The sequence below is a fragment of the Betta splendens genome, chromosome 17, assembly GCF_900634795.4.
Source record: "Betta splendens chromosome 17, fBetSpl5.4, whole genome shotgun sequence".
In the NCBI taxonomy this organism is placed as follows: domain Eukaryota; kingdom Metazoa; phylum Chordata; class Actinopteri; order Anabantiformes; family Osphronemidae; genus Betta; species Betta splendens.
In genome coordinates, this window is record NC_040897.2 from 2,260,904 (window position 1) to 2,282,565 (window position 21,662).

At 41.2% G+C, this 21,662-nt stretch overlaps 4 gene segments (V, D, J or C); 2 read left to right on the forward strand and 2 right to left on the reverse strand.

The window, feature by feature from the left end:
• Positions 1-8,754: 8,754 nt before the first annotated feature.
• LOC114844682 (Ig kappa-b4 chain C region-like) lies at positions 8,755-14,126 on the forward strand. The segment is given in 3 exon segments: positions 8,755-8,767; positions 12,745-12,864; positions 13,627-14,126. Coding segments are annotated over 3 exon segments (462 nt in total).
• An 844-nt stretch (positions 14,127-14,970) lies between these two features.
• Positions 14,971-17,436, reverse strand: LOC114844683 (immunoglobulin kappa variable 4-1-like). The segment is given in 4 exon segments: positions 14,971-15,293; positions 15,480-15,578; positions 16,916-17,062; positions 17,169-17,436. Coding segments are annotated over 4 exon segments (621 nt in total).
• A 93-nt stretch (positions 17,437-17,529) lies between these two features.
• LOC114844108 (Ig kappa-b4 chain C region-like) lies at positions 17,530-19,156 on the forward strand. The segment is given in 3 exon segments: positions 17,530-17,541; positions 17,641-17,758; positions 18,278-19,156. Coding segments are annotated over 3 exon segments (468 nt in total).
• Positions 19,157-19,719: 563 nt separating this feature from the next.
• LOC129603259 (Ig kappa chain V region 3368-like) lies at positions 19,720-20,580 on the reverse strand. The segment is given in 2 exon segments: positions 19,720-20,216; positions 20,406-20,580. Coding segments are annotated over 2 exon segments (363 nt in total).
• Between the last annotated feature and the right edge of the window lie 1,082 nt (positions 20,581-21,662).

The following is a 21,662-nucleotide window of genomic DNA, read 5'->3' on the forward strand; positions in this document are numbered from 1 at the left end:
CTGATGTCTGACTGTTGCCATAGGAACCAGCATCCCTAAAGGAAATGAAACACTAAACATCAGTCTCATCCAAATGCTCAGTTTCACTACAACCTGCTGCGTCTCTTTATGCAGTGTGTCGAGTGGCGCTGACCCTGATGGTGAGGAGACGCTTTTATTCTTTTATTCATCACAGTGCATCATTTTATTTAGTTTGGTTTAAACATGCAATGTTTCCAAATGACAGATGACTGATTCTGTGTCCACTTCACCACATATCACATCTTGACATTATAAACTAATTACAGGTTTTCATTTTCTAGATTAACTTTTTTTTATAACACACATTCATCAAAATAAACATAAAATTATAGGAAAAATAGTTTTAGTGTCTAACATGATATTAAAACAAAACAAAATGTTCTATAATAACTTTTTATAGCTAAAGAAACTGTTCTATAGTTAAAAAAGTGAAGCCCTGATGGATCTAAGTAAATGTAGAGTTGGGAAGACTACAACAAAAACATCCTGTCCTATGAAACAAATCCTATAAACATTACAACGTCTGAGGCTTCTCCTAGTTCATCACTTTATATTTACATCAACAAATTATACTATACTATTTTACAATTATTAAGAAAACCATATAATAATAGATAAAATAGTGAAAACCCAGTGTAGTGTAACTTTAGTGTCAAACTTTAAAGTGTTATAAGTGTCTGTGCAGATGTTGATTCAGATCAGTTCCTCTTCAGCTGAGGATGTTTTTGTACGACGTTGTTTCACTGTGTGAACGGGTGGCTGTAACTCTGCTGACAGTAATAATCTCCTGCATCTTCACCCTGAACTCTGTTAATGGTCAGAGTGAAGTCAGTACCAGATCCACTTCCACTGAAACGATCAGAGACTCCAGACTGACGGGTTGTAGAGTATCTAACAAGAAGTAAAGGAGCTTCTCCAGGTTTCTGAAGGTACCAGTGAAGGTTGCTATAAACATTTGAACTGGTTTTACACTTAATAGTAACAGTCTGTTCAGTAGTAACAGACAAAGCTTCAGGAGTCTGAGTCACAGTGATTTGACCTGATGAACCTGTAACAGATGAAACAGAGAAGATTCAGTGACACAAAGCCAGTTTGGAGAAAGATGACCAATGACAGAAGAGGATCATGTGTTGAAGATGGAGAACAGATGAAGAAGCTCAGTGCTGCTTGGTTCAGTGTTTGTCCATCACTGTGGTGAACCTGGCTCCATCCTGAAGAGAGAGTCTCACCCTGAACAAGGAGCCCCAGGGTGGCCAGCAGTAGAGTCAGAGACATCATCATGGTGCTGCCGCTGAAAGACCTGGACACACACTGATCAACACTGGTCTCTTAACAGGACACATATGCAAACACACACAGTCAGTCAGCTGGAGCTGTGGGCTCCACGTCAGCGTGGCTCCTCCTCACTGCTACAACATCTACTGATGTAGCTGTTGTCTTAAAAATGGCAGATGTGTGATGTGGTGTAACAGTTTTTGCCTTTGCTTACACACGTTTTGCAAAATTTGGCCCATTATGTCAAAACTCAAAAGCCAATCAGACATCATCATTATGTAAAACACTCCAGTCTGTGTTTCCAATTTTAATTCTAATTTGCTCAGACTTCTTCCGCAAAACTCAAAAGGAATATTTCTGCATTTTCTGCAATTTATGCTTTAAACCATAATTTCACCTCATCCACATCACAGGCGATGTCCTCACAGGCATCAGGGAAAATATCGCCTTGTGTGTCGAATCCACCTAAGTGTCTCCTCATGCCTCTTCCACTGCCTGCAGGAGAGTCATGTGGGTGTATGGTTGCTGATTATATACTTCCACCGCCTCCATTGCATTTAGAAAGGGGCTGTAAGGGGCAGGAGATTTATTGATAAAAAAACATTTTTACACAAATGCAAATAATAAAAGGCATGTGACACAACCAAAAACATGCACTAAAAAAATCTGAATCTGGGAAGAAAACATGACAACAGAAATCCCTGGAAGCAGTGGCTGAATAAATAACAAATAATACAAAGTGAGTGAGTACATAACAATCACTCACCATCCTGGTGAGTCTTGCCACAGTCTCACAGTCACAGATGATGAATTGTGGAACACATAGAACACACTTTTCTAGAAGTGTCTATAGTATGTGGGGGAATGGGCCACACTTGAGTACTGACTTTATCTGTAAAATTATTGTATGTTTCACTGTAAAAAAAACAGACATAAAAGTAAAAAACACCTCCCACACCTGGTCCTGGAAAATGAGCCATGTGTCAGGTCAAGCATCAGCAACAAGAAAATGCCCTAATACACTGATTGGTTCAACAGAAAGTGGCAAGCTTTCGGTGATAGTTGTGGAAAACCACCACATTTAATTTTAAGGCAATAATTTACATCCCTGTCCATTGAGGGTCATTTACACATGTACTCTTCTCCCTCATGGTGCAGCTCACAAAACAATACAGAACACATTATAAACACACATTAACAATTCACTACTGTAGTTCAATTCCACCAAACTTATAACACTCCTCAACTCCTATCTTTAACTATAACCTTAAGAACAGGAATCATCATTTTCCCCATGGTTCAGGGCAGGTCTAAGCCCCTGGACTGCTACAACATCTTAGATAAAGTGAACAAATGCACTTAATGTACTTAAGATTAACAAGTTCTGACTTTGAATAATACTGTACCATAAATCCTATAAATAAACAGTTTTGTCTTGCACCTGTTACATATTCCAAATTTACTTTGATAAAAATACAAATAATGCACTGATTTTAGATGTGTTTGTGTATTAAATGGGTTCAGTCACTGAGGGTTGCCAGATTTACTTTCATCACCCAAGTCAAAATTACTTGAATAAGGAGGCTTTTACAGTTTTTATTGGTCGCTTTAATGCAGCTGTCCAGTGAAACAACACATACTCCTAATAATTCACACACACACACACACACACACACAGGTCTAAACAGCTTCAATGTCATAAAGACACGCTTTGTTTGCTAAAGGCTGTAACTGTGTCAAAACACTGGAAAAATGCAGCAAGAACTCATTTTGCCCTTAAACAATACAACTTGCAATCAAGTACATAAACACGTCCAATCAGTCATAACACAGTGGAAAGAAAAATACAAACCATTCATCTCAGTGTGAATCAGTGCTTCATTAATCGTCATTGGAGCCTGTTGCAATTTGTTGTCTTTGCAGTTGTAAATTTTACCTTTTATGCATAAAATTGTATCCAGATAAAGAAATGCTTTGATTTATTGAATCGCTGACATTCATGGCAGAAGACTAAATATTGTAAATATTACCGAAAATACAAACTAAAACACTCAAATCTCTTGGAGGATGAGACACAGCCACTGTTGATACTCAGTCTCTGATTTAGACCTTCTCCATCCATCCTGGTAAAAGAAACACAGACCTGGTACCTTTTTAAGGCCTAAAAGCTGGTAGAAAATTTAAGATTTTTGTGGAGGAGTATCAAACAGGTGCTATGGTGAGTTCATACTGGTCTTACTGGTTTCTAATTGTTAGGAACAGATGGTTTTCCTTTGGTCACCAAAGCTAAAACAATGAAGTTTAGACTGATTGAATGATGTCAATGTTAACCGTTTTGCAAAATGGAGGAGAAATTGTGTCAATCCAAAGAGAACTGGTTCACACATTTGCTACATGTGTCTGATGCTCTTTTGGAATAATGAATAATGTGTCAGGCTTGGGTAGACGTCGGACCCACATGCACAGCACAAAGGCAGGTTGAGGATAAATACAGGCTTTATTTCCACAAGCTGAGTCGGACAGTCCAGGTCATACACAAGAAGCACGGTATTGAGGCACAGACGGGGGACAGGCAATCTCAGGTCAATAAACAGGCAGGGTTCGGTACACAGGCGGTCACGGTGACGGTACAGGCAAGGACTAAGCAAACTCACGGTCAGATGTTAAGGCAAGGTTCTTCTCCAGGCAAAGGTAACAAACAAGGTTCAGGCAGGATTCAGTAGTCTAGGGAGTCAGGATCAATACACGGAACACAAGATACTAAACGCTGGAAAGAAGTACTGGACTTAACAATCTGGCAACTGGAGTCTGTGAGAGGTGGAGGCTATATCCTGGTGCTAATTAATTAACTGTTAACAGGTGTGCTGAATGAACCGGGAACTGAACTGAGACAGGAAGTATTACAAAATAAAACAGGAAATAACGTGAACTATGACAATATGAAAATAAATGGAACCTACTTTTGCAAAACAGGTCAAAACGACTTATAAAACTGTAAAACAATAAATTATCTTATTTACTATTACTTTTCTTGGACAAATGATGATACTAAAACAATGTCGGACTCCGTAGTTTTCTCTGGACCCCTCCCCAATGGGACCAGCGATGACATGTATAGCCGGCTGTCATCGCTCCACCGCTGGTTGTCTAGGTGGTGTCCTGCAAACGGTGTGGGCTTTGTGGCTAATTGGAGCACTTTTTGGGGAAAACCTGGGCTGATTAGAAGAGACGGCGTCCATCCCACGTTGAACGGAGCCTCTCTGCTCTCTAGTAACATGGCCATGTTGCTTAGCCTCCCTACTCCGTGACAACTCAGAGTGGAGCCCAGGACGCAGAGTCGCAGTCTTACACGCTTCTCTGCATGTTCTCTACAGCCGCGACCCACTCTTAGTCTTAGTTATCGCATAGAGACTGTGTCTGCTTCTCGACCACCTAAATTATACAAGTCACAAACAAATCAAAGAGGAGTGACTCATCAGAATTTAATAAACATCAAAACAGTTCCTCTTACGGAACAAAGTAACAGTAAGCTAATAAAGTGTGGTTTATTAAATATCAGATCTCTCTCATCTAAATCCTTGTTAATACATGACTTGATAAGTGAGCATCACATAGATCTGTTCTGTCTCACTGAAACCTGGCTGCAGTGGGATGAATATGTTACTTTAAATGACAACTCCAATGAGTCACATTAACTATCATGTTCCTACATCTCCATTATATGTTTTTTCTAAACCTGTCCTGAATTGGTAAATTGCTCTCAGGTGACTTGACCTCCTCTCACAAAGGTACATCTCATTAACAATCAATGGGCACAACACAATGTTCTATGTCTGACAATGGAATGACAAGAAAATGGACTGGGTCAACAGCCAGAGAAAAGAGGAGAAAGAGGAGTGAGGCTGCGTGGTGGAGGAGTTAGGGGGCAAAACGAAAGAAGAGGCAGAAGACCTGTACTGTACGTGTTCCTGATGAGATAAGAGCTACACTTCTAGACCATGTTTTCAACCAGGGGTTTACACTGGCTGAGGCTGGTAAAGGGGAGATAAAGAGTGCCATTTTGAACACTGTCTGGGGTCACACCGTCAGCCAGTGGTCGTGCTCCTGGAGGTGTCACCCATTTTCAGTGCACTCTAGTTCCACACACTCACGTCCAAGCTGGGTTGCAGGGTTCTGGGGTACCTTTTCTGCTGCCCTCTGCTTCTCCCAGGTTGGGGGGGTTGGGCAGGGCTCGGGAGGGCCTGCGGTCCCTGCCTGGGGCCACATGGACGGCAAGCCAGAGACCTACCCTCCCTACGAATGTGACCAAGCGAATGGTGTGGGTGTGAGAATGTATCTGAGAGTGCATTGGTTCACGTATGATTGACTAGTTTGTTGTGAGAGTTTATGGTGTGTGTGTGTGTGTGTGTGTGTGTGTGTGTGTGTGTGTGTGTGTGTGTGTGTGTGTGTGTGTGTGTGCATCTGGGTTTGTGTGAGTTTGTATGCGTACCCCCCACACTGTGGTTGGAGTGTGGGGGGTCCAGTTTTCCGCCCGGGGTACGTTGATTGTCTGCCTGGGTGGTCTCTTTTCTGCTGACCCCCACCAATTGTTCATGCACCAACGTCTGCCTCACCCTTTGGGTGAACAATGTTAAGCTACAGCTTTACTAACCTTGTAGTTGGTGTAATGGAAAATTGTACCTTTGTGCTATTTCTTATCCAACACAGTCGTCATGTGCTGGTTAGGTGCAATACTGAACTGAACATTCTTACACAAACAACTAATCTCTTGTGCCCTGTCGTACATCAAGTCTAAACATCTGATGTTTCATTTGACTGACTAATAATTTATGATATATGTTTGTCTTTTACACCCGGACTCTGGCTCCATTCTATCTGACTTCCCACCAGACCCAAGGCTGTTAAAGCGAATGCGTCTTGTCTTGGAAGCTCAATGTTCTTTCCTTTGGATAACAAGACAGGGTGATGCAGAAGTGAGAAGGCAAACATTCTCACTCACAGCAAGATAAGGTGGCACAAACAATTCTGTTGGTGCAGAGAGACGTTCCACCAGAGCCAGAGAAAGGGGTTAAACGGCAGAAACAACTTGAGGATCGTGGGCTCTTTGCATCACACCTTCGTGGTGTGTGCACTGATCCCCCCAGCTGGTTTTTGGTTTGTTGATGTGCACGATCAACATCCATGCTTTTTATTTGCTTTCCCCATTATTTTTATTTTCTTTATTGTTTCAATAAATCGCACAAAAGGACAACTCTCTCATCTGCCTCTTTATGGGAAATTTCCACCACAGTGGGACACTCAACACCTGAGCTAAAAAAACAGGTTTTCCAAACCCAACTGTAAGTATTACTGATACTTATCACTACCAATATCAATAATGTGTGAATATGGAAATTGTGGTGTTGTATGTCATGACTATTTTTAAGTAGTATGGGATTTGTATAACAATGCATATGTATATGATTAAATAAACCATTAATCAAGAAGAGTATATATATTTTATATCTACAGTACCCCTCTTGTTAAAGCAAAGCTGTCCATCACAATATGGCATTGAGCGTAATATATGCTGCTTTTTAAACTGCTAGACAGAACAAAAAAAAAAACTATCATGTTCCTAGAAGTAGTTGGAGGAGTAGCAGCAATTTATAACTCAGATTTATTAATTACTCCTAAACCTAAACATAGTTATAACTCACTCTGAGTCTTTCTCACCCAGACTCTAAAACCCAGAAGCCAGTTGTGTTTTGTGTTGTTTATCGTCCTCCTGCTCCATATTCAGAGTTCTTAACTGAATTCTATAAATTCTTATCTGACTTAGTTCTTAGTGGGAGACTTTAACATTCATGTAGATGTTGACTGCAACAGTCTCAGAACTGCTTTTATCTCCTTAGTACTTAGACACTATTGGTTTTACTCAGCAGGTAAATTACCCACTCATCGTTTTAACCATACCCTCGATTGTGTCCTGACATATGGGGTTGAAATTGTTAATTTAATAGTTCTTCCTCAAAACCCTCAGCTATCTGACCATTTCTTATTAACTTTTGAATTTAGCATAATTGACCTTACAGCAGCTGGAAAGAAATTTAACTATAGCAGATCTTTATCTGACAACGATATTGCCAGATTCCATCATCTTTTGCCTCAATGTCTTGTTGATACACAGAGGAGAACAGTCACCTTAATCCTTAAGAACCGGTTGACTGTCTTGTAGATGATGCTGCAACCTCTCTCTAATGTCTCCCTAATGTCACAGCTGTTTACTGTCACTCCCGGTTCACCATGAACACCTGTCAATAATTTAGCAATCAGCCCTCACTATATAAGCACCATAGCCAGTCGCCAGATTGTCGAGTTTCCATACCACTTTCCAGCGTACCAGTATAGCTACCTTTTTACCTTATCCTGTCTGTACCTGACCGCCCATTCTTGACGACACCCTGTCTGTACCTACGCCTGGATCTCTTGGTAACGTTCTGACTATATGACCACGATATAGCCTACTCCTTATCTGTACCTCTGCCGAGCTCATAAGTTACCAAAACCCTTGCCTGTCTCTGGACCCGATTAAGCCTGCTCCCTTTATACTTAAATCCTACGCTCTATCGTGTATGACCCGGACTGTCTGTGACGACGATTACTGGAATAAACTCTGATTTTTTTACCTCCTACCTCGTGTCCTGGCACTGTGCATGTGGGTCCGCTCTCTGCCGCACCCTGACACCTAGACAGCTTCTTCCCCATAACTCTAATGGAGTTAACCTCAATAATCAACTCTTCCAAGTCGTCCGCTTGTCTTTTAGACCCAATCCCAACCAGATTACTTAAAGAAGTTTTACCTTTAATCAGCTCCATATTAAATCCATCCATATTAATATATTAATAATAATTAATCCATATCCGTCCATATTAAATCAAATCAACCAATCTTTACATTTAGGCTATGTAGCACAGGCTTTTAAGGTAGCAGTGGTCAAACCTTTATTGAAAAAACCTACTCTGGACCCTGGAGAACTAGCCAACTATAGGCTCATTTCAAATTTACCCTTTATTACTAATATTCTTGAAAAAATTGTGGCTAAACAATTATCTGACCATCTTAGTGGGAATAACCTGTACGAAGATTTTCAGTCAGGATTTAGAAAATATCATAGCACAGAAACAGCTCTGGTTAGAGTCACTAATGATCTTCTATTAGCTTCAGACAATGGTCTAGTTTCTGTCCTTGTCCTGTTAAGTCTTAGTGCTGCATTTGATACAATTGATCATAACATTCTATTACAGACACTAGAACATAGAATCTGGATTAAAAGAACAGCACTGGGATGGTTTAAATCCTATTTGTTCAACAGATTCCAGTTTGTTCATGTTAATGAGAAATTCTCCACATGCACAATGATTAGCTATGGAGTACCACAGGGTTCTGTGCTTGGTCCAATTGTGTTCAGCCTATGCATGTCTCCTCTAGGTGAGATTATTAGGAAGCATTCTATTAATTTTCATTGTTATGCGGCTGATACTCAGCTATATATGTCTTTGGAACCAAATGAAACAGATCACTAGTCAAAATTCAGGGTTGTTTAAAAGACATCAAATCCTGGAAGTCCCAAAACTTCCTTCAACTTAATTCAGATAAGACTGAAATTCTTATTGTTGGGCCTAAAAATCTGAGAGAGACACTTTGAGTCAGATAGCCACCCTGTATGGCATAACATTACCTTCAGATTCTACTGTGAGGAACCTTGGTGTCATTGGTGTGACCAGGATGTCTCTTTTACAACATACATTAAAAAAAAAACCAGAACCACCCACTTTCATAGAAATATAGCTAAAATCAGAAGCATCCTCTCTCAGAGCAATGCGGAGAAACTGATTCATGCACCTCTAGGCTGGACTACTGTAACTGCTTACTCATAGGATGTCCTAACAGCTCCTTAAAAAGCCTACAGCTTATTCAAAATGCTGCAGCCAGAGTTCTGATGGGACTTAGAAAGAGAGATCACATTTCTCCTACAGTACATTAGCTTCTTTGCACTGGCTGCCTGTAAAATGTAGGATAGAATTTAAAATTCTCCTACTAACATACTCAATGCTAAAGCTTTTTCTTATTTTAAAGACCTCATAGTTCCTTATGCTCTCAGCAGAATGCTTCGTTCTCAGAGCGCTGGCTACTTGTGGTTCCTAGAGTGTTTAAATGTAGAACAGGGGGCAGAGCTTTTAGCTACCAAGCTCCTCTCCTCTGGAACCAGCTCCCTCTTCAGGTTCGAGAAGCTGACACACTCTCCACCTTTAAGATCAGGCTGAAAACCTTCCTTTTTGATAAAGCCTAAAGTTAGAGATGGTTCAGGTCACTGGCAATGATTGTTAGTCACAGGAACCATATTTTAGTTAAGCTGCAATAGACATAGACTGCTGGGGAATTTATATACTGAGCTCCTCTGCTTCCTTCTACCTCTTCTGTCCAATAACCCCCCATCATCGTTCTATGTTCAACCAACCTTGTCTCTTTCTCTCCAGTAGTTGTGCTTCTCTCTCTCTCTCTCCTCCACTCTGTCCTCACCTACAGGTATCATTGGACTCAAAGTTTGGTGTCTGTGATGGGCAGCTGCAGATCAAACCATCCGCCTGTATCCAGTCCGTGGTCCTATCATCCTGCCTATACTCTGTTGTTGCTTGTTGTTGCTTGTTGTTGTTGCTGTGCTTTTTTCTCTCTCTCTCCCCTCACCCCAACCGGTCGAGGCAGATGGCCGCCCACATCAAGCCTGGTTCTGCTGGAGGTTTCTTCCTCGTTAGAGAGGGAGTTTTTCCTCTCCACTGTTGCTGTCAAATTAAAGGCTTGCTGTATGTGGGATTTGTTGGGTTTAGTTGTGTGAGGTCTTAAACCTTATTTTGTAGAGTGCCTTGAGATAACTTTGTTGTGATTTGGCACTAAATAAATACAGTAAAATAAAAAAAACTAAGTTTGAATGCATTATTTTAAATTCTATGCAAAATTTCAAAGTAAAAATTGGAACATAACAGTTTTTTTTATTTACCGAGCTTAACAGTATAACTGTATGATTTACAGGATCAAAAATCATCTTTATCAGTGTAGATGTCAGGGGTCTTGACAAAGTGGACCCACATACACGGCGACGGAGACCAGCAGCTATGTTTCACAGGTTTTAATGTTCACAGTGGAATCCAACACAGGTACAGTACAGGCACAGACTCACTTGGGCATGTTGCATGTTTTGCCCAGGTTCATCTGGGTTCTCTCCAGGTTCTCCGGCTTCCTCCCACGGGAAAAACATGCATTAGGTTCATTCACTCTAAATTAGCTGTAGGTGTGAGTGTGTGTGTGAATGGTTGTCTGTCTGTGTGTGTTGCCCTGTGATGGACCGGTGACCTGTTCAGGGTGTACCTGCTGTCACGGCGCTCTAGGTAGCGGACCCACATGCACAGCGGAGACAAGACTTGGTAGGAAAATCAGTTTACTAGTTCTCGTGACAAGCAAGGGTCGATACACCAAGGAGACAGTTACAGTACAGGCAGGGATCAGACAATTGGTGGTCAAGAGACAGGCTTGGGTCAGACTTACTTTGATCCTGACTTAGGCAGGATCAAAGGCAAGGCAGTAGACAAGGTCAGGGAAAGCAGGGTCATTCACAGATCAAGATACGAAGTATAATGCTGGAATGCTGGCTCATACACAAAGACAATCTGGCAACTGGGCAGCGCAAGAGTTGGTGCTTAAATACAGAGTGAGTAATTACTGATGATGTGCAGGTGAGGTTAACAAGGGCAGGAAGTAAAGCTGCATAAACTAGGTATGCTAAACCGGAGTGCTAAACCGGAAATGATACCAAAATAAGACCGGAAATGAGCAATTGCAGTGCCTAATGACATGAGCTGTGACACCTGCCTCTCGCCCATAGATAGATGGGACAGGCTCCAGCACCCCTGCGACCCTGCATATGGGATTAAGTGGTAGAAGGTGGATGAAATATCAGCAAGATGAGGTATTGCTTCAATTTAATGAACACGATTCTAAATGTGGAATTGGATGACGCTATATTTACTGTTTTCATGAACGCTGATGTTGGGCAAATAAGATTTAAAGCTCAGATCAGATTGTTCACTGTTTTCAGAGTTAGTGGTTTATTCAGCAGCTTCTCAAAGTGTCCTTGAAAAACACTAAGTACCTACATCGTTCATCTATGTCATTGAGATATTAAAGAGATTCTGACTAAAATTCTAATGTAAATATTTAGAGATGTTTGCACAGATGTTTGTGAAAAGATCAATATTAAGTTTTCATAAACTACTTTCTAGCTTTGCTTGTTGCTGCATCTACATGTAAAAATCTTCGAAAACTGTAATTTATGTGCTGTGTGTTTAAAGTTTAGTCATAAATTAATTAGCCTGAGAGTTTTCCAATTTTCGTGTGTGTGTGTGTGTGTGTGTGTGTGTGTGTGTGTGTGTGTGTGTGTGTGTGTGTGTCAGTAGCTTCCAGCTGCAGCAGCTAGTTCAGTTTCTGTTTACTTTGACTAAGGAGGTTTTTGTACGACGGTTTTTCACTGTGTCAACACATCTTTGCTGTTGATGTAGTGATAACTCTGACAGTAATAATCTGCTGCATCTTCAGCCTGGACTCCACTGATGGTCAGAGTGAAGTCAGAGTTTGATCCACCATCTTTAAAACGATCTGGGATCCCTGAAACTTTATTATTTACATAATAAAAGAGCAGTTTTGGGCGTTCTCCATTTTTCTGTTGGTACCAGGACAAACAGGTTCCACTACATCCAACACTCAGACTGGTTCTACAGCTGATGGTGACTCTTCCTCCCAGTGTGGTTCTCACTGCTCCAGGCTGAGTCACTGTGACCTGACCTCTGGACTCTGAGGACACAGAAACAACATAAAGCAGCATCATGGTTCAGTGGCTTCATTTCAGAGGGACACATGTTGATAGAGGAACCAGTTGGATTCTCTGGACTTTACCTGTGAAGCAGCAGCAGAGGAGAGTCCAGATGAGGACGGAGATCAGAGTCATGTTGCTGATGAGGAGGATTTCTGTGTCTTGTGTTGTGATGAAGGACAGCTGTCAGTCCTCCAGTGTTCAGCTCTCAGGACTATAAACTCTCCCAGAGCACTGGAGCATTGAGCTGCTGATGCAAAGTGACTCTATGGAAATGCTCCCACTGACTCCAACAGGGACTGGATCAATATCATCATCATGATGTTTGTGGTCAATATTTTTATCAAATGATTCTTTATGAATGTGTAATTGCAAAACTTTTGTAAATTTTATTTTAGCTCTAGCACAAATTTTAGACCATTTTTTAGAATGAGACATACTGTATAATACATGAATGCAATATAAATATATTATATATATTCATACATTTGCTATGTTTGTTGTAGTGAAGATGTCGTTTTTCAGTTCGACTGATTCTGTGTAGAGTTTGTTTGTGTCAGAGTCAGAGCTGTGTCTCTACAGTCTGAGGTTTTTGTACGACCACTCAACCAGTTTGTTTCACTGTGGTACACGTTTGGTGGCGGAACCAGACTGGATGTTGGAAGTAAGTTAATGAGTTAATACTAAACTATAAACTTTGAATTTATATTTTGGATTGTAGTCAGCTCATTAAGTTTGTGTTTAAATCACAGGTCAGAGTTTTGGTTTTAATTGTCTCTCTTGATCTTGTAGTAAATTTAGAGCTAAACATTTACTGCCCTGACATGTTGAAAATGTTATTTATCAACTGGTGGAAAAGAAAAATCTTTGATTGTCGATCGTTGAGATATTTCTCATGTTGACTTTGTCTCCTCTCACTATAACTGTTGTTACAATGGATAAATCAGCTTGAACCAGCAAACATGAGCAGAATAAGGATTAATGTGAACGTTTCAAGTGTTAATGAGTTTGTGTTGTAATGCTGATGTTCAGTTTAAATCATCTGATTTCTTTAGAATATAACAGAATTCTTACCAGTGATCCTTTTGAAGATAAAACGGTAGAAAATAAGTGACTGAATTTTTAGCATATCATGATTATTACTGTTTAAAACTAACCCGTAGTTAAAGGTTTTCATTTTTCTGCTTGTGTAGTTTGACATATTTTAGGTCAAACTGTTTGATGTTTGTCTCTGAGCTGATTTACATGAGCCGTTTCTTAAAGGGAAGTGAAACAATGTGTGAGTCAGTGAGTGATGGAGCAGAACAAACATGTAACAGAAACTCCTTAAAGGACTAAAGCAACTCTCACAGTGAAGGTGTCCAGCTGTTTGATTGACAGCTGAGTGCTCTGTGTCCTCTAAGCTGACTGCTGTCTCCTACTGTAGGTGATGCTCGTCCCACCCTGACGGTGCTGCCTCCCTCCAGGGAGGAGCTGCAGCAGGAGAAGGTCACGCTCACGTGTCTGGCCAACAAGGGCTTCCCCTCAGACTGGACTCTGTCCTGGAAGCTGGACGGCAGCGGCAGCATCAGCAGCTCTGACCAGAGCAGGAGCCCTGGGGTTCTGGAGAAGGACGGACTCTACAGCTGGAGCAGCACCCTGAGGATCCCTGCAGACCAGTGGACCAAGGTGAACTCTGTGACCTGTGAGGCCTCCCAGGGCTCCCAGTCTCCAGTCAGAGAGACGCTGAGCACAGACCAGTGCTCCCAGTCCTGAGCTGTTTGTGTGTTTCATTTGTCCTCTGGTTCTGGTTCTGCTTTTGCCCTCAGTCTTTGTTTAGCAACAATGTTTGTGTTTTCAAAAATAAACAATTAAAATTTGATCTTTTCCTCTTTTCATAAAGACTCTGCTGTGGATCTAACATAATAAAATATTCCTTTAAACTGAAACCTGCCAAATGATTTGATTGTTTTATTTTTCTAATACATATTCTGTCAGATGCCATCTTTAAATTGGATCCAGCTGTATGAGAGATGTGTTCGCATGGGTTCTCTATGGGTTCTCCGGCTTCCTCCCACAGTCCAGAGACGTGCATTAGGTTGATTGGCTTCTCTCCATTGCCCGTAGGTGTGAGTGTGTGAATGAATGGTTGTCTGTCTGGGTGTTGCCCTGCGATGAACTGGTGACCTGTCCAGGGTGAACCACTCTCCCCCAGAGCCAGCTGGGATACATGTAGGTTTCAGCACCCCCGCGACCCCACATATGGGACTCAGCGGTATGGAGAATGGATGGATGGATGTATGAAAGATAGTAATCGATCGTTACAGAAAGAAACGCTGCCTCCTTTTATGAAACAAACTAAGGAAACATGCAGCTGAACCTGAAGCTGTGTTTGTGTGAATTGGAGGCTTTTCCCTGTGGATTTCTTTGACACTTGTTCCTGCAGCAGCTCTGTGTCTGTCTGCATGTCACACTCAGCTCAGTCACATCAACCCAGTGAATGTTTTCTCTTCTGTCTCTACACACTTAAAATCTGCCACTATGCTTCTAAATTATTCTCAGGTAGAGGAGGAATCACATCAGTCTTCTGCTGCAGAGACACGTGGATTTATCAGTAACCTGGTTCCTTATGTCCATGTAAACACTGATGAGCTGAGGAACCTGGTTTCTCTAAGTACATGCAGAGTAAACACTCAGTGAACTGTATCAGTCTCTGCAGAATCTTCCAGCTGCAGCAGTGAGTTCAGTTTCTGTTCACTTTGACTGAGGGAGGTTTTTGTACGACGGTTTATCACTGTGTCAACACCCACTGACTGTTGATGTAATGAAAACTCTGACAGTAATATTCTCCTGCATCTTCAGCCTGGACTCTGCTGATGGTCAGAGTGAAGTCAGTGTTTCCTGACTTTGCTCCATTGAATCTGTCAGAGACTCCAGACTGACGGGTTGAAGAGCAGTAGATGAGGAGTTTAGGAGCTTCTCCTGGTTTCTGAAGGTACCAGCTGAAACAGTAACTAGTACTGGGACTAACTTTACATTTGATAGTAACAGTCTGTTCTGCAGCAACAGACAAAGCTCCAGGAGTTTGAGTCACAGTGATTTGACCTGATGAACCTGTAACAGATGAAACAGAGGAGAGTCAGTGACACAAAGCCAGTTTGGAGAAAGATGATCAACATCCAAACAGAAGAGGATCATTTGTTGAAGATGGAGAACAGATGAAGAAGCTCAGTGCTGCTTGGTTCAGTGTTTGTCCATCACTGTGGTGAACCTGGCTCCATCCTGAAGAGAGAGTCTCACCCTGAACAAGGAGCCCCAGGGTGGCCAGCAGTAGAGTCAGAGACATCATCATGGTGCTGCCGCTGAAAGACCTGGACACACACTGATCAACACTGGTCTCTTAACAGGACACATATGCAAACACACACAGTCAGTCAGCTGGAGCTGTGGGCTCCACGTCAGCGTGGCTCCTCCTCACTGCTACAACATCTACTGATGTAGCTGTAGAGGAAACTGGGCATTGTGGGGAGTCTGGTTAGTTTAACGTCAACAGGGAACTTTACTGGTTGTATGACTTTTGATTGGTTTTGATAAAATGCCTGAAAATATGGTATTTTATGTGCATTGTACGTTACCATGAATTCCATTTTGTCTTTACTGTAGTTCTATTTTTAAACATGCTTTCATTAGATTTTTTGTAGTTTCTTATTTTATTTTGAAGTAATTTCTGTTTATTTTACTTTTTTAAATATTTTAACCATGTTGTTTATTGTTAAAGTTGATCTTTCTGTTATATTATATTGTAATAGAGAAGAAATACAGTAACTGTGACCCAGGGTGAGGTCAAAGGTCAAAACATTTAACATGATCATTGTTTGTAGTTACTTATTAAAGTTTATTAAATGAAAAGCTGTTAAAAATTAAATGCATTTTAAAAACTCCACTGCTAAGACAGAAACAATAGCAGTAAGTTGAGAAACGTGCTGCATCGATCGTCAGCAATCGACCAACTGCTCCCCAAACAGCCATGATACATAAAGACACTGGGACCATCATCTCCACTCATCATGTCATCATCACACTAAAATCTGAGCAGAAAGTTAGAAGAAGACAAGTAATAAATAATTAAAAAACCATCTGCTTCATCAGCTCATGGTGAAGGTTGATGGTTAAACGAGAAAACCACGTGTCCGTCCTCTGCTCATCCACTATACACTACTAATATTATTAGATGTAATGAGGCTTGTGTTGATGATCTTCAGTACTGATTTCGTTAATACTATTGGTTTTGGTCATTGGTGCCATGTGAACATTTTAATCATCTTTGCAAGAGATTTCAAAAATAACTATAATTAATAATTGTAACAGTAGCCAAATTATTAAACTAAAAGAAAATTAAATAATAAATGTCCCCCAAGAAACTGATAAGTTGAGGAATCTCACATTCCAAAAAACTCTGAGTGTGTGTGTGTGTGTGGGGGGGGGGGGCTCAGCTCTCAGCTGCAGCAGTTTGCTCAGTTTCTGTTCACTTTGATTGAGAGAGGTTTTTGTACAATGGTTTTCACTGTGTGAACGAAAACCGACTGTTATATTAGAATTCCCCAAGACAGAACCAACCACCTGCATCTTCAGCCTGGACTCCAATGATGGTCAGAGTAAAGTCAGTGTTTGAACCACTGCCTGAAAAACAATGTGGAATCCCTGATGCTTGAATGTAAGTATTATAAAGAAAAAGCTTGGGAACTCCTCCATTTTTTGTTGGTACCAAGAAATGTCATCACCATCAACTACCCTATGAATGGTTCTACAGCTGATGTTGACTCTTCCTCCCAGTGTGGTTCTCACTGCTCCAGGCTGAGTCACTGTGACCTGACCTCTGGACTCTGAGGACACAGAGACAACAACATAAAGCAGCATCATGGTTCAGTGGCTTCATTTCAGAGGGACACATGTTGATAGAGGAGACCAGTTGGATTCTCTGGACTTTACCTGTGAAGCAGCAGCAGAGGAGAGTCCAGATGAGGACGGAGATCAGAGTCATGTTGCTGATGAGGAGGATTTCTGTGTCTTGTGTTGTGATGAAGGACAGCTGTCAGTCCTCCAGTGTTCAGCTCTCAGGACTATAAACTCTCCCAGAGCACTGGAGCATGGAGCTGCTGATGCAAAGTGGCTCTATGGAAATGCTCCCACTGACTCCAACAGGGACTGGATCAATATCATCATCATGTTTGTGATGTGTTTGTGATCAATATTTTTATCAAATGATTCTTTATGAATGTGTAATGGCTCAACTTTTGTAAATTTTATGTTAGCTATAGCACAAATTTTAGATTCACAACCATTTTTCAGAATGAGACATACTGTATAATACATGAATGCAATATAAATATATATTCATTCATTTGCTATGTTTGTTATAGTAAAGATGTCGTTTTTTCAGGTCGAATGATTCTGTGTAGAGTTTGTTTGTGTCAGAGTCAGAGCTGTGTCTCTACAGTCTGAGGTTTTTGTACGACCACTCAACCAGTTTGTTTCACTGTGGTACACGTTTGGTGGAGGAACCAGACTGGATGTTGGAAGTAAGTCAAATATATAAAGATTTTACTTCAGTAAATATTTGCTTGTTTAATTTAACAACTAAATTAGAAAAAATGAATGAGGTAAAGTTTTAATTATGTAACCTGAAAGCAAAGTAATGGTTTAGCAAAATTTTAACCATAAAATAAACGATAACTTAAAACTATCATGTCAGTGGTTATGATACAGTAAATATACTCCTAAATGTAAAAGTGAAGTAAAATCTTGTAGGTTTTGTAGGTTTAGTTCAGTTTGTCAGAGTCAGAGCTGTGTCTCTACAGTCTGAGGTTTTTGTACAACTACTGTGTGATGATTGTCTCTGAGCTGATTTACATGAGCCGTTTCTTAAAGGGAAGTGAAACAATGTGTGAGTCAGTGAGTGATGGAGCAGAACAAACATGTGACAGAAACTCCTTAAAGGACTAAAGCAACTCTCACAGTGAAGGTGTCCAGGTCTCTGCTGTTTGATTGACAGCTGAGTGCTCTGTGTCCTCTAAGCTGACTGGTGTCTCCTACTGTAGGTGATGCTCGTCCCACCCTGACGGTGCTGCCTCCCTCCAGGGAGGAGCTGCAGCAGGAGAAGGTCACGCTCACGTGTCTGGCCAACAAGGGCTTCCCCTCAGACTGGACTCTGTCCTGGAAGCTGGACGGCAGCAGCAGCAGCAGCATCAGCGGTAGCAGCAGCTGGGAGGAGAGCAGGAGTCTGGCGGTTCAGGGTCCAGACGGCCTCTACAGCTGGAGCAGCAGCCTGAGGATCCCTGCAGAGCAGTGGAGGGTGGTGGGCTCAGTGAGCTGTGAGGCCTCCCAGGGCTCCCTCAGTCCGGTCACAGAGACCCTGAGACCAGATCGTTGTTTCTAGTCCTGACCCTTGTTTCTCACTTTGCTGCTACTCAATTTGTTCTCTGCTTCTCTCTCTCTTTCTCTTTGACATGTTTGTATGATTAAACTGACATAATATCAAAAAAATTCCCTCTTGCTTTGAGGCAATAAAAATCTGTTTCTAAAATTTGTATTGTCTTGCTTTCTCGATTGATTGATATAGTATAAAGTACTTAATAGAAATATGATGCAATGTATTTTTTTACAGCTTATTGAACATGGACATTTAGATTTTTATACTTTGCTACATCTGAGAGAAGGCGAAACTACCACAGAGGAAAGAGACACAGAAATAATGACTTGTAGATCAGTGGAGGCTTGTTGGTGGAGAGAAGGAGAGAAACAGAGCAGATCAGTGTGTCAAGGATTCTTTCTGCTTTTATTGGTGGTTTAAGAACCAAGACTTGTTTGTTGTGGTTTGTTTCTTCAATTCTTGGTTTATGTAAAAATTTTACTTATGATAAAAAATTGTTAGTTCTGTCACTTGCAGCTGAAACATTAAAATAACATTAAAATAATTAATTGAATCCACAATTTTGTTTCACTGAATAATAAAGTCCTGCATCTTCAACCTGAAATCTGATGGACAGAGTGAAGTCAGAATAATTAATCGTCCCATTAAATGAACCTAAACCTGTGTTTGGACTGTGGCAAGAAGCCAGAGCAGCCAAAGTAAAGCCATGTAGTCAGGACCTGCAGACTCCAAACATGAGTCGTCAGCGCTGACCTGTTCAGCAGCACAAAACCAAGTCATAATTACACTTCATTGTCAAACAGCCACAAAGTGCAAACAGTTTGTGTCTCTGTAGTGGACATTTAGTGGTGTTTGGATTTTATTAGACAGAAATTATTCAATTAATGTGTTAGTGAGCAACTGGAAAACTACCCAATAAATAAATAAATAAATAAATAAATGATGAATGAATGAATGAATGAATGAATGAATGAATGAATGAATGAATGAATGAATGAATGAATGAATGAATGAATGAATGAATGAATGAATAAAATGCTTTTAAAACTTTACGTATTTAAGACAAAAATGCAATTAAACTGTCCATAACTTATATGTTAACAATTACTAACACTAAATTTATTCAAACTAAAACAAACTTAAAAAGTAATAAACAATTATTATTTATGTTACCTTTTACTCTTGGCCTTTCATTTATAATGTTTGTATATTTATATTTCAGTCTTTGTGTTTTTGTGCAGCTGTTAGTTCAGATCAGTTCCTCTTCAGCTGAGGAGGTTTTTGTACGACGTTGTTTCACTGTGTGAGTGGGAAGCTGTTACGCTGTTGACAGTAATAAACTCCTGCATCAACCGTCTGAACTCTGCTGATGATTAAGGAGAATTCAGTACCACGATCTGCTGTTGCTCTAAAACGATCTGGAACTCCAGACTGACGTTCTGTAGTATCATAAATCAGGAGTTTAGGAGCTTCTCCTGGTTTCTGAAGGTACCAGTCGATGTCATCACCAACACTTGAACTGGTTTTACACTTAATAGTAACAGTCTGTTGTGCAGCAACAGACAAAGCTCCAGGAGTCTGAGTCAGGAGGATGTCTCCACATGAATCTGTAAAAGATAAAACAGAGGAGAAGATTCAGTGACACAAAGCCAGTTTGGAGAAAGATGATCAACATCCAAACAGAAGAGGATCATGTGTTGAAGATGGAGAACAGATGAAGAAGCTCAGTGCTGCTTGGTTCAGTGTTTGTCCATCACTGTGGTGAACCTGGCTCCATCCTGAAGAGAGAGTCTCACCCTGAACAAGGAGCCCCAGGGTGGCCAGCAGTAGAGTCAGAGACATCATCATGGTGCTGCCGCTGAAAGACCTGGACACACACTGATCAACACTGGTCTCTTAACAGGACACATATGCAAACACACACAGTCAGTCAGCTGGAGCTGTGGGCTCCACGTCAGCGTGGCTCCTCCTCACTGCTACAACATCTACTGATGTACCTGTAGAGGAAACTGGGCATCGTGGGGAGTCTGGTTAGTTTAATGTCAACAGGGAACTTTACTGGTTACTTTAACTTTACTAGTGTCTTTTGATTAGATTTGATCAAATGCTTGAAAATTGGCATTTCATGTGCATTATATGTTACCATGAATTCTATTCTGTCTTTACTGTAGTTCTATTTTTTAAACATGCTTTCATTAGATATTTTGTATTTTTATTATTTTGGTGAAAGAGATAATAAAGCCTACTTTCGATCAACTCAGGTTTTGACAGCTCTAGGTCAAAGGTCACTTGATCTTTTCCCCTTTGAACTTGCCATGTCAGAGTGCACTTGATCTTTAACCCCGAGTGTCAGAGTGTATTTGATCTTTAACCCTGAGTGTCAGAGTGTATTTGATCTTTAACCCTGAGTGTCAGAGTGCACTTGATCTTTAACCCCGAAAGTCAAAGTGTACCTGTTCTTTGACCCCGATAGTCATAGGTCCGTTGATCTTCCATCCTCCGCGTTAAAGGGGCGTTGTGATCATCAGAACGCAACTGTTGTGTGACACATCCTCTATCAGCCGCCTCCTCGAGCGTGCGGCTTTATAAAGACGTCGCTATGGGGGGTTTTGTAGTGATCAGAGACTGTCGTGTGTGGGAGAAAAACAGGAACATGGCCGATTCTCCAGCGGTAGAGGATTCTGACAGCAGCAGCGTGAACGTTGGGGTTGCGGTGGAGAATCGGTTTCAGCGCGGAGCTCCTAAGAAAACAAAGTTGCGGTTGTGCAGAGTGCAGAGTGCAGAGAGCGCTTCCCGCGTCTCTCAAGGGCGAGCTTAAGCTAGCGTCGGGCTCTCTCGGCTATGTGTTTTGCTACCCCACGGGGGAGTTGCGTCTTTACCAGCTCAAAATCGGAGATGTTTTCTCCCCCAACACTGTAACGATGCCCGTCACTGCAAATGACTGGAGTGTTTTGCGCGGCATAGTAGCGGGGTATCTGAGTGAGCTTTTTGAAAGAATGGACGAGGATTAATCTGACGAGGAAGAGAATGCGAGCGGCGCTAGATACCAAGGA